Here is a 14,200-nt window from a genome sequence, read left to right on the forward strand (position 1 = left end):
GCAGAATGCACCGCAACGCATTTGCTTGTACACGAAGGTCTTCTTACCACTATACTTGATGACCCGAATAGTTGAGTCCCCCTCCCCAAATCTGGTGATGGGCGTTAGACGGACTTCATATGCCTCTGGCTTGATCAGCTCAGTTAGGTTGTAGGTAATTAATTCTCCCTTTTGAATATTTCCATTCACTGTAATTTCCTGTTCCCACCAACGCTGTTGTCCAGCCTAAAATCAAAAGAAGGATGCAAATGTCAGAGCTTTTGGGATAGATGTTGTCTTCACCGCTGAAATGAACCGGAGCACACGCAGACCTGTGCAACCCCGGGCGCTTCCTTAAACCTTCAAACAACCCCGGAGGATTAGAGACACAGCAAGAACGCGAACCTCCCTGAAATAACCCACTACTGAGCGTTTCTGTAACAGACAGATGAGATGACAGACTGCAAACTCATTTTACCAAGAGGCCACCCCTGCCTGCCATCTGCCTGTCCTCCTCTGCCCGTGCAGGTCCCGCACCAAACCTGGGGCAGCCCAACGGCTGCAGGCGCTGGGCAGCACTCGGAAGTTTGCTGCATGCAGGAAAAGCACAGTGTTAATTCAGTTCAGGAGCATTTCTGACGCTCACCAGACAGAGACTACAGCAAGGGACGAAGCGCACGATTTGTGATGGCCTGTAAGCACCCAAGCATCCAAGCAGATGCTGCGGCATTTTTCAAAATCTCACTGAATTCTTCCATCTTTAGGAGCCTGAATTTCTCCGCAGACCTGCCCCTATGTTTCAAACCCATTTGTTAAAATGTTAAATAATCTTTTTCTTCCTTAAAAAAAAAAAAAATGCTGTTCATTTCAGTTCATTTCATCAGCTTACCGAAGCTGAATTTACTAGCTCTCAAACGCTATCCCTTCAAACCTGACCAGGTAAATTGGCTCCTCGTGTCTAGTAGCCCCATGCTCTCCATGATTTTAAAATAACGTTGGCCAGCTGCGGTGGCAGACATGTTTTCTGCCACTGTGCACACCGGGCTCCGTGAGCTGGGTGCTGCCTCCTCGTTAGAGGCAATGAGGTTTCACAGCTGTCATTTGGGGCATCATTTGAAGCTAACAAGAGCATACTGAAGAACCGAAATGCAGTTTGATTTCCAAGCACTTACCACTTTTGTTGATGAGTGAGAAAGAAATAGGCTAGCCATTAATGGCCTTAGTGCATAATTATCAGCAATCCTTGTAGTCTCAAAGATGGATGGATTTCAGAGAACAATGAGTCAATATGAGCAAACAAGAGGCTGTTTTATTAAAAAAAAGCAAAGCATACATTTTTGTGCTTTATAGACTGCACAGTGTTTTCAGCATCAAAATCTATAGTTTCTTTTATTTATATGCCTTACCAAGAAATGAAAAGAAAAAAAAAATCTAATTAAGAAGAAGGCACCGCAAGAAGAGAGTGCCACATTGTGTCTAACATTACTTTAACTAGTTTATAGACAAGCAGAAATCATACACATTTTAGGCAGCAGAGTGACTTGACATTGCAATATTACTTGCAGATACTCTGCCTTATTACAGACACTAGCTGCAGAAAACAAAGGAAAAAATCATTAAATATTTACCACACATCCCAAGACAACTGTACAGGTGCAGTGATGCTAAAATGAGATGTTCCACTAAGCTTACTGAATTTCTTACCTATTACATGTTCACCAATACAGAGTTAATTAAGGATAGAAAACCTGTTATTCCAAAACTTTAATTTGCTGATGCAATAAAAATGTACATTGAAATTGCTGAAAGGTAGTACTAAATCTACCACATTTCATCCAAATAAACTATATTTGCAGCAATATTAACAAACTCCAAGCTTTAAATTCATAGCAGTGGGACAGAGATGTCAATACTTTTATCGTTAAAGCATGTTACACAAGTACAGCTATATGCCCATGAAATAAAACTCGGACTGCGAAGCAAAAAAGCAAGAGGAATTCTTAAGAAAGTTGGGATGATGGAACAGCTCTAGACATCAGCTTCGCTTTGCTGCCACCAAAGTCAGCGTGTGTTTTACTGCACTTTGAGCCTTTGCAGGGCTTGAGTTAGACCAACGCTGAGTGCATCTGAGAGGTTATTTCAGGGTTTCTGCTCTTGCACACGCTGGGTGAGCCATGCTATAGGCTCAGGTGGCTCTTCAGGGCTGGCCCTGCAGGGGTTAAGCCATGCATAGGAGAAACGCTAGGGAAAAAATCTCAGATTAGGTTAGAAATGCAAAAACAAGTTACCGCATGGAAAAACCACACTGCTGCCTGCCCGCCCGATGTGCAAGGCAGAGGTACGTCAGTTAATACAAATCCTGCACACGCACAGGCCCTTGAAACCCGGCCCTTGTACCAGAAAGCTTTTGGATGGACGCGTGGGTGCAGAGCAGGACGAGAGGTAAGCGCGTTGCTGAGGAGCCTGGGCATGCCAGCGCAGGGCCGGGAGCTGCGAGTTGCTGAGCCGAGATGCTGCAGCTCCACAACCTACAGTGTCTGCCCCGAGCAGCATCGCCTGAGTGTCTAGCCCAAAGCAGCATCACCTCTTCCCTGTTGCAAGCATTAAAATGACCCACTTCATAAGATGCTATTAATGAAATGTCCACCACAACTTTGTACACAGCCTGGAACTGTGGAGCATTCCTCTGTTAGTGGTTTTCCAAAGCCACTACACTACAAAGAGTTATTAAAGGTAATAAAGATACCGCAAATATGTGAATTTATATTGTATCTTTAAGAGATCATCCCAGTGGAGCTCATGAAAAATTTCAATTTGAAAGATGCTGTTAGATCCCATCTCTTTCACAGCTCTTTGTACCTAAGTACTGAGATCAACAAAAGGGACAATGAAACCCAAGGTACAGGTTGTTTAACAGAAATTCAGTCATTTCTCCTTCTCTCTTCTTTAAATACCCATGAATAAGAACATGCCACAGACACCTGCTTCACCCAGGCTTTGCAGTGTGTTACTCTGACGTCCCACAGCTCGCGAAGCAAACATCAGCACGCATTAGGGCAACTGTTCCTCCTGTCCTCTGCTCTGCCCGCCAGCAGCCCTGTTTTTATGCCACGCACACCTCTCCTGCTCCCATCTCAAAGAAAACTTCCAGGCACCGCTGAAACTCGAGCGCTCAGGAAAGAAGTGACAAGTGCTGCGCATGGACAATGCTACACGTGGAAAAGTGCGTGAAGGTGCAAGGACAGGGCTCTGCTGCTCATGCACGCCCGGTAAAACAGCCATTGAATTCTGATCTGCATTAAATGCTCACAGGTTATTTAAAACGTTGCAGAAACAAACAGAAGGGGCACCAGGACCTTTCATATACATTGAATAATGCATAAGGCACCGTGCACCTTCACAGGCTGTCAGGGAGTCCTCCCAGTAACGGATAAGCCTTGTCTCGAGTAGACCATTGTCCTTGAGAGGAAAGTGGTGAGTGTGCTGCAGAGAAGATATTAAGGATAATGACGATAAGATTTAGAGTGTATTTTTAAAGCGGTGCATGGGGAATTTGCCCATATGGATCTTCCCGCTGGACCCGAGTGGACGGATGCTCGCCACACATAGCGCGGTCAAACTGGAAAGTGCTGCTAGAGGAAAGCTACTGCTCTAAGGGGAGAAACTGGAAACAAGCCTTTGTGAATGCTCGTAAATTTACCAAGTTACCTAGCCAGCCAAATAAAATGATCTTATATTTTAAATATGCAAGTATTTTTGATTTTGTATTTCTTAAACACAGCTTTGAAATTTTCTAAACTCAACATGGCTATTTTAAAATGTCCTTCAGGTACATCTGAAAATGCAAGAATGACCAAGGTAAATGAGAATTTTTTTCTCAAAGAGAAACTTTTTCATTCACACATCCCTGCTCCCACACTGAAATAAAAATTATTAAAGAAAATAAAATTCCTGAGAAACTCCATTCTACCCAGTATTTCTGACCATGCCAAACTGTGGTAGGAGCTGAACTCACCAGGTCTTTATAGACGGTGATTACAACAAGGTACCTAGTGCAGTTCCTGGCACAATTTCTCAAAAACTTTGTAATGAAGACCGAGTGTTTTGTCTGAAATACGTACTTGATTTTAAAATGAAAATGGTAAGCAGCAATTTATAGAATTCACAAATGGGGAACAAATTTATATGCAGCTAATTCAGCCCACAAATGGAAACCTAAGGTCTATACATTTTTTTTTTATTTTGCCCGAACAGCTCCCCAAAAAATGTAAGTGATGCTAAGATACTGGAAAAGAAAGTGCTCTGCAGACCTCGTGAACCCACCTGGACCTTCAAAAGGAAAATTCCCTGATCTTACTTCCATGGTAATTATTGCTGCTTGTTCTTTGCAATGGATTCCAATTTTTATTTTATTTATTTTTTTAAAATCAAACTATCAAGTTGAGTACAAGCAATCTTCGCAAGGAAGATTAAAACCATTGACTATGCCCCAAAAGTGAGCAGTATACTACCAAAAATAATTACATGATTGTGTCTGTCCCTTTCACAAAAAATAAGAATCAGAGAAATATAAAACTCTGGAGAAAATTACCTAATTTTCAACACTAAAAAAAAATCTTTTTTTTTTTTTAATAGACATCATTAGTGTTTTTTTAAGCCACGTGTTTTATGCCATCATGTTGGCTGCCAATTACATTTGTGAGTACTGTATTAACAAAACTGTGCTTCCAGTTGTGTGAGCTAATACTGACTTTCTGGCAGTTGTTTGAAGTTAGCTAGCCGTTGCTTAGAGGTACTTCTGATTCCTTACAGTGGTCTACTGTAAAAATATTCCCTGTTACACCTCATCTTTGGATAAGGAAATACTGAAGCAGAGACTTCAGCACATAATTTTAATAGTTAAAACTTCACGTTTAAACCTTACAATTACCAAAACTAGTCACGAATTTGTATCAAATTCAGTTGCTGCCTTAGGTTATCACCCTTTTCTACAACCACCCAAACAAAAGCAATAAAGAAGCTCCATTATTTTATTCATTCTGAGAGCAAAACAATTTGATTTTTCATTTCAGTATTATGCATCCTAAGCCAGCACTGGATATTGGTATTTCTCCATAGGAAGCAACACACGTCTTTTTGCCTTGCAATCAACACCAGCTCTCTTCTAAGTCTTATTTTTACCATGGAAACCAGAAAAAAAACCCAAACGTCTCAAAATTGTCACTAGGGTTGACACAAAATGTCCCCTTGCCTGCTGTTTCAGCTCTGCTGTCGAGCAAATAAAGAAAATCAGTACCCGCACAGCTTTCGCCACAATCAGCTTTCAACCTTCTCTTTCCATTAGGAAAATAAGCCCGGCAGCTGCGCTGGAAGTGAGGTGGCTGCATGGAGGCATCACGCCCGGAGCCTGGGACATCCCTGCCGGACCCCTGCCAGCAGCCTGGGCACCACCACGGAGCCTCTTCCCAACCCTGGTGTGAAACAGCAACGGCACCCTTGGCTGACAAGTATCAAAACTGTTGAAAATAAGCGTAGCAGTTGAGCTCCTTTACTTGCTGATGGGATACAGAAAAAAATGAAGGTCAGCTCTACAGGGAGTCAGAGAGCCATGCAACCACCTGGAGGAACAAGGGTTTTCTAGCACAATATTTTTGAAGGTCTGCATGATGCTGAGGCATCTAACACCAACACTGAAACGCCCAAGACACCCTAAAATACGATTTAGATGCCTGCAACACCTTAGGCTTAGGGCGGTTCAAACTCCTAGCACGAAACTGGGGAGGCTCTGCAAAGCCAAAACCCACGTAGGAGGCACTCAAAGCTCTTGGTCACGCGTTGCTTGGTATTAAAGCACCGAGAAGAACCCAGCCCTCTGCTCCTGCTCCTGCAGCACTGACTGTCTGCCTCCACAGGTCTGGGCATCTCCTCCAGCTCCCTTGAATGGGAAGGAGCCAAATCCGCATCACCCACTTCCTGGAAATCACCTGCACGGCCTCTCCCTGACATTCAGGCTGTGCCTTTGTATATTAAAAAGTCAAAATTGATTTTTCAAAGGGAGAATACACAAGCAAACACAACAGTAAAACATCTGCCCGCATGTCAATTCATGTGTCCAGAGCTTTAAACTTAGTAAGAATGAGGATTTGTTTGAAAAAGAATTTTTGAAGGAGGAAAATTCTTATAATCAAAGCCATTTGCCTTACAAAGATAAGGATGAAATACGTTTTGGGAAATTTACTTTGACCAAGCTGAAAGAACAGTTTTCCAATGGTTTGTGAATACTTGCAAAGCACTGAGGAAAAACCACATTATTTCCTGGAGCATTTATTAGCATTATCATGTGCCTAACTTGTAATTAATTTAGCAGAGCATACCTACGTTCAGTCAATCCAGAGCACAGAAGGCTTCACAGGGACTCCTTTTTTCTTGGTTATCTTTGAATATTTAGAAAACTTTGTTCCCTAAATGTAACAGAAAAGCAAAATGTATTTCCCTGATATCAGGGAGAGGGGACTGTAGAAGTGCGGCAGCGTTTTATTGCAGCAGGCTGAAACCATCTCCTCTATGCTGTCAATGAAAGGGTATTTATTCTTTGCCTGTTGTTGAGAAACACTATATTCTCTAAAAGACTTGAACATATAGATTTCTTGACAAATTAATCCTATGGGATGATTAAATATTGATTGCCTATATGCACAGTTATGTTTATAAAAAATAACACATCCTTAGTCCATTGTACTTGGCCTATTGATTTCAACCATAAATTTCTTCACTGACTCAGAAAGTCAGACAAGCATCTCTTTAATTAATGACAACTGGATACAATGTAAATTAGTCTACTGTATACTCCTATAAAAAACTGTGGCAGCCTTTAAAGTAATTTCTTTACAATTTATAACAACGACGACAATTGATTTTCCTTAACAAAAAAAGAGTTTACTTTAGCAGTTATGCATATAAAATAGCAGTGTTGAGTTCACGGGCACATACTTCTGCTACCTGCACACCGCAGAGGGAACACTCCCGTGTAGCGTTTGCCTCGTTTCCGCTGTGGAAATCCAGTGGCTGCTCTTCTTTAATGATTTTGCCCAGCAATATAATCAGAGCTCTCTGATTTTGAACATAAACCTTATCAGGTAGGTGGCTCCTGTGTCATCTTCATTTCAAAGGATAGCTATGGCCCTGAAATGACTCACAGTGACAAATATCTGTAATTCAGGCAAAAACAACAAGGCCAGCTGCAAAGCATGTTCTGCCACGCTCATCATCAGTTTATTTTCCACTGCGCATCGTGTAATACTCCTCTTGATGACACCTCTTTTCTTTTTTAACATTTTCACACGCAATCAGAGGAACTGCCAAAACCTCACATTTGTTTCCGTGCTGAGCTGGTACCTGCTCTCTGCTCTCCTGCAAATGCCAGCCACTGTCGAAGCAACAGCAGCCACAAGGTCAAACCCAGCCCCCAGCGAGCATGCCACGGGGTTTGCTTGCTGCAGCCAGGAACAATACTCTGAGCCAAAGTGCCCTGGGTGAGTTTGGACACCGTTATGGGGCTGGAGATGTTTGCTGGAGGAGCACGTGGCCACCCCTCCGCTGGGCAGGACCTGCCTTTGCTGCCGGGTGCTGTCACCAGCACCCAGTGCTCAGCCTCCCTTCACCAGGAGACGAGGCATATGGAAGCGGCAGCTACATGATAAACCTCTTCTTTCCCTCTTTTCTGCCTGGAAAACAGAGCATCTAAAGCACACTTAACAGCGGGCACAATCTTTTTCAATTAGCTAACTTCTAATCCATAAGAACAAACGCAGGCATGTAATCGACTTTCTTCTTGCAGGATTACATTAACAATCATTCCGTATTTGCTCCTACCATTCATTTTACTTACTTCATGTTTACCACATTGTGTAACTGGTTTTATTTGGTACACACAAAAGCATAAAAAAAAAAATTCTCTTTCTTTTTTTCTTTTTTAAGAAACTAAAAGTCTCCGAGTCTTTAGTAATTAGGAGCTTGGAGTCCAAAGATGCAGAATGTTATAGATGCGGTTTTTATGGGCTACAAATTGATGGATGAGTGGTTCAGATGTCAGAAACATCTGTCCATGATCCAAATTTATGGCCTGATATTTGAAGAAGAGATGGAAACAATTTAAGGAAAGCTGGTATGCGAAAGCTGCAAGGTAGATGATCCAACAGTTAAGTCCTCTTTAAATATGTATTACACCTCAGGTTTTAAAGGCAGGGTGGAAAATGGTAACCCAGGAAAAGAGAGAGGTCATTTTTATCAGAGTAAAATCAAAATACAGCACAAATATCTGCTAAAAACTCATTAATTGGAAGATAAAATACACTGCCTTCTGTTTTTCCCTGAAAATACACTGCCTTCTGTTTGTCCCTACAAATGAATTATAATAAAAACATCTTTTAAGACATGAATTAGGGCACTTCAGTCCATTTGCTAAGTAAATTGTAATTTGGGATATTTCATAGCTGGAACCTTGTCGTTGTTGCTCTGCTTTTAACAACCTTACACACAGGGACAAAGGAAACTCTGTATTTATAATAGGTATGACTTTCTTTAATCAGAAAGGCAATAAAATTTATCCCCGTTCACTTTTTCCTTTGTGGCATATCTGATGCATACCTGTACATCCATGGGTATGAGAACTGTGCTACAGCACGGACAGAAAACTATATACTCCATTTTGCAGCCAGTGACCACGCAACCTTCACAGAAATCCCTTTCACGAGCACACAATATGTATTTGAATACGTCTGACCCCGTATGCTGCTGAATGAAAACAGAAGTTAAAAATACAATAAAGCCAAACGGTGACCAGAAGGAAGCGTACAGAGAAGTGACCTGCTCCGGGCTGTTTGAAGAGACTTTCTCATTATCAACTGACTGGGACCGCAGACATCTGTAGACTGAAAATAAAGGAAAGGTAGGAACTTTAATCTTTCAAATAACAAGCTTGAACAAGTTAGTCTCTGGTTTAGAGGTACCGGTTGACTTTTTATTACTTCTTTAAAGCGGAGTCGTTCGTTTTCTAGGTCAGCATGGCTGCATCACTGCTGGCGGTGCAGGGAACGTGGCTGTCACCTGCTGAGGAGCAGAGCAGCCACCATGGAGATCGGAGCCGCAGACCCTTCGTGTCTGCTCCGGGAAAAGTCTCACTTGTTTCATTTGCTTTCATCCTGCTGACAGTAAATATCAGAGAAATGGAAGCACTCGCTCACCGCTGCTTGAATGTTTGTGCAACTCGGGATTCACTAACTGTTACAATTTATAAAAAACTACCTGAATCTATCTTTGGTGAAAGACAAACTATGGAAGGGAAACACCTCCACGTGATGCCCAGATGGGACCAGAACTGTTCTGAGCAGCGGCAGGCTGCTGGCATGGAGCTGCACAGGGTGCTGCGGGTGAAGCCACTGCTGCCACCCACTTAGGAGCCGGGATGGAAAAGCACAAAAAGGGGGGGGGGGTGGGGGGGGGCTGCCCGGGGTGCTGGGGGTGAAGGCCCCTGCGCCACCCACTTAGGAGCTGGTATGGAAAAGCACAAAAATATCCACAGCCGCCCAGTCAAAACGGAGCATGTGCTCAGTGAAGCAAGAGCTTGAGGGTGAGGTCCAAAAGTGGGTTTGTTCTGGGTCGATAAACTTTCAGGAGCGTTGAAACACTCTGAGTGACATTTGGGACCATTTTTGTATGCACTTTGAAAACATTAAAGAAAATGTCAAGGCAATTCAACATGTAGCGTTTCTGGCCTTCTAGTACAAAAATCCTGAATTTGCCTATGTTCCTAACCTGATGCATGCTATGCTGTGTGAGTTTGCTAATTTATTTCATGAGCTTCAGGCTCCCCCCATGACTGAACACCACTTTATCATTGAACATTTAATGAAAGCAACTACAGGAGTCTTGGCCACCTCCAAACGATGACCAGGGGACATGTACAAGGATGCTTTGAAATAAATACAGAAAATTGGAAGAATCTGGGTCACTAGTTCCAAAGCCAAACCCAAAGCTGAAATACATTAATGTCAGAATATTCTTCAGAGAGCTATTAATGAGACAGAAAAATGTTCCTTATGTGCAGACAACGTCTTGGCAGACCTCAGCACCTTCAGAAGCAAGTAGAGGGTGACCAGATCTATGCAGTCACCACGACGAAAGACACACAAGGTTGTCCTCATCCTTCAATCTGAGTGCTGAGCAGGAGAGTTACAAATGAACGGCTGTGTAAAACAGCAACACTAAGAAATGGAAACTCCCTGTACTCTACACTACTTTTTCCATAAATGCTATAGGCAGGAGGATTTATCGTCTCCTGAGTTACACTGTGATACAAAACAGGTGTTCTGACGGTGTTGCACATGTCAAGTTTATTGCCGATTATTTTGAATGCATCCTCACTCCACGATTTAAACCAAAAAACAAAATACCAGTCTGCTATTCATGATAGATGAAGCGTTGTACCCATCAGCTAACTCTACTCACAGTGCCAAAAGGGTCTCACAGATAAGAGGCTGCACCTCATGCTGACCGTATTCTCCATCAGCACTTCAGGACTGGCAACCGCTTGCTCCCAGACCCTGCCACAGCACCCCCAGTGCCACCTTTCCTTCTCTGTGGTTGAGGTCTGTTCTGCTCCAGGATCATAGCTCACCTGAGCAGTACACTAAAACTAGTGTTTTCTGTATCATATTGATGTTTAATATCTACTGTCTCTCTGGGCTATTTTTTCTGTATTGTTTTGGAACTCTTCTTGAAACAAAGTAATCTACAGTTTGAATAAAAATGTGAACACTACTAAGAAGACAAGTATAAAATTAATTATCTTTCTTTTTGTGGAACTTAGTGATAAAAATGCACTCAGGGCTGTAAAGCGTGGCCCTGATCTCCCCACAGCACAATGAGTATCTTCATCACTACCATCACCCACGAAGTCCTAACCCTCTTAGGTTCGACCATGCCATGTTTGGCTTGACCCGCTGGAGATGCATCCTCTCTGCTCGCGTTTTAATGGAAACAGTGGAAACACCCGTTGACTGAAAGCAGGCGGCATGATTTTGCTCTTGGTAAGGGTCACAATGAGCACTTCTCTAATGTGTGGACTCAGATCAGTCACAACCTTGAATGTGATGATGCTGCATTCAAGTCAGTATCTTTTTTTTTCCTCCTTAAAGGCAGGCTAAAATGTGATATAAACCAAGAGAATCCATTTTAAGACTTTAAAATTGGCTGGCTCCCAGATGAATTCACTAAAGTCTGCGGGATTAAACAGGAGCTGCACTGTTCCCAACCCCAGCGGGCAGGTTCTCCTACTCTTTTGCTACTGCTAGACATCTACCAAAAGAGTTTTTCAATTTTTAATCCCTGTTCTGTTAGGCGTTCACAAAAGGCGGGTTAATTATTAACCCACGTTAAGGCTAGTTTTCCGAGAAAGTTTTCTCATTCCTTCTCAGTAACATATCAAATTCGAAGTTCACGTATTGGGAAACCGGGCTGGCGCCGACTCTCACACCTCAAAGCACACGGCATGGCCGCATCGCGGGTGATGTTACTGCCAACAGCACGGACGCGGTTTTGCATATTAAGCAGCCGGTTTATCGGCAATAGGCACACCATTATTTTTATGGAGGCAACAAGAGATAATATTATTGAAGTGGCATCAAGATTCAGTTCCTAAGTTTAAACTAAACACTTCATGCTTATACCAACAACTACATTTCCATGATCAAGACACTATCTATCTATCCCAAGACACATTTCATATTTCAGTGGCGACGACTTAGTGAGTATCCCACAATGCTAGAACTTTCTCCGGATGGATCTTGAACGACAGATAGTGCACTCCTGTCGCTAGTGAACTAACTCATTTTCTTGTGATTTCTAAAAGCTATCTACAAATGGCCATATTTTTTCATACAAAATAATTACATAATGACAAATTAATGACTGTAGCTACAATCAAGATGAGAAACCCAACCCTTTTAAAGTAAGGCACGCTGGAGTTTCGCTGCTTAGTCAATACTGTGAACAAGCAAGGTTGTCTTGGTAAATGAACTGGAAAAATAAGGCTGCATTTTAAGCAACCTACATGAGTCTCTGCATAAATAGATCAACGAGTAATAATGCAGTAAGACAAGCGCATGATGCCAAAGTGCATTTCTAAGGAAAGTGAACATACTGATTTTGCTTAACTTTTTAAGTAAGAATGAATTTTTGCCAGTAAGTTAACAGCTCAACTGTCAGATATGAATGTTTCAACAAACCATTTCTTAAATACTTAAGACAATTGCTTCATGAGAGGAAAGGAAATAGCCACTAGATGTTTAATGAGGTTCTCAAAATGTAAATGTGATGTTTTAAATCAGCTCAAAAACACAGATGCATTGCAGTAGGGTGCTCATTTGCTTATTGAAAGGCAATATGGTTTGTATTCAATTTAAAGATATGTATGTTTCAGAGAAACATTCTCTAACAGCAAAAGAATGGATGAAGCAGTTGTCTTTGGGGACAAATCACTCTCATCCCAACAATTTATAATTTTTGTAATGTACATTATTTGATGAAAGCGCTTACTTAGCATATACACTGGTTAGTATGTTCTAATTTAGCTACAAACATCCCTCACCTAGGAGCAAGCAAAATCTGTGTTTAAGAAATTGCCAAACTAATTGCATTATTAAAAGAAGGATAATTCTCATTTACCATCTCTTCTCTCCAAACTGCAACTAAAATTTGCACGGGACTTTTAAAAATAAAGAAATCCTTCCCGGCCTCAGCTGGATGAACAGAGATAGTATGTCACTGCGGAGCAGAAACAGGTTTAGTTTTGTAATGGCACTGCTCTTCTTTTTTTTTTTTTTTTTTGGCAAAATGTATTTTTTTACAATGATTTTTTTCCTAAATTACATATATCTGTTTCAGGAAGGACAGAATTTATGGTGAGAGAGAGCGAGACTATGCCCAGTATAATATACCCAAGTGTCTAGCAGACATCTGGGATTCCTAATCTACCAGCTTAAGACTGATAAAAAGGTAAGACTATACAAAGGTAATAGCTGGTTTTGCAGAAACCTGGAGGCAGGAGCCAAGGGAGGATCCCAGCAAGAGGAAGCCCTGGTCTGCAGAGTTCCCAGTGCTGGGGTCTGTCCTGCACTGGCTGTCCCTTACGCAGTCATTAAGGCTGCTCACGGGGAGCAATGTTGGTGAAGTCTCAGCTTTGACCATTGGTAAGTAGGCAATTAATCTCATTTTTATTTTCACATCCAAAGATCTGCAGCACTCATTTTGTAAATGCACTCATTAACAGCGCTTGGGAAAATCCAGGCAGACCTCAAACAGATTTAATAGTTTCAGTTCATGCACCGTTGAGACGTGCAGATACTTATTCAACCTGAGTGGCCTTAGAAACAGGTCAGGAAGCTCAGAAGATAAATATTCCCTGTACAGGTTGCCAGAATTGCTCACCCCAGAGCAGAGGGGAGATGCTAAGAGATGTGACAGCTTTCTTTGCCACACAAGAGCACTTCCATTTGTTACCAAAGACCAGAAATACAGCGAATACTCAATACTTGGCCAACAGAAAAAACACTAACTGGACTTTTTTCACTGTGAAGTATTGTGCAGTGAAACTCTATGTTCTTGTTTGAGTCTGGTGAAGACCATTGCCTCCCTTGGAGTCTAAGCTCTTTTGCCATGCTCTTTAACGTTTCTACCAAGAGCTGCCACTGCCCTCCCATCACCTGGATGCAACACTGAATTTGCAGGTAACCTGCCCAGGAGACCAGATGCAAAGCCCATGGAAATGGAGAGATGTCTCAGGAGGGTGGTGAGGGGAAACACTGCACAAATACGTCCAGCATGAGGGTAACAGCATCTGCTATCAGTGACATGGGACGTCCAGATTTCAGGTGAAGCGTCTCTGAGCGTGAATCTTGATGCTGCCTTTAAATACACAGAGGTGAAATCCCTTTCCCAAAGCGAGCCCTACTAGCAGTGAATATTGCTGACCTTTCTCTATGTTTCAGTTTCATAAAATTATCTCAAAGGAATGCTGTGAAAATAAGTTCATTACAGCCCATGAAATAAGGCATGGATATGTCCTACCAACACAGGGAGAACACAGCAAATCTATCTTTAGAACAGGTCTTGAAGGTGGGAGAGTAAAGAAGACAGAAGGACACATACGGAACAGTCACAGGGA

At 42.2% G+C, this 14,200-nt stretch overlaps 1 protein-coding gene across 1 annotated transcript in view; it reads right to left on the minus strand.

The window, feature by feature from the left end:
• The window catches only part of MDGA2 (MAM domain containing glycosylphosphatidylinositol anchor 2), a 256,212-nt gene that overhangs the window by 28,405 nt on the left and 213,607 nt on the right, over positions 1 to 14,200 (minus strand). The window contains exon 10 of the mRNA XM_009321639.1: positions 48 to 225. Coding sequence (XP_009319914.1) covers positions 48 to 225 — 178 coding nt within the window. The remainder of the gene's footprint in view (positions 1 to 47; positions 226 to 14,200) is intronic.

This window comes from Pygoscelis adeliae, unplaced genomic scaffold (genome assembly GCF_000699105.1).
Source record: "Pygoscelis adeliae isolate BGI_AS28 unplaced genomic scaffold, ASM69910v1 Scaffold43, whole genome shotgun sequence".
In the NCBI taxonomy this organism is placed as follows: domain Eukaryota; kingdom Metazoa; phylum Chordata; class Aves; order Sphenisciformes; family Spheniscidae; genus Pygoscelis; species Pygoscelis adeliae.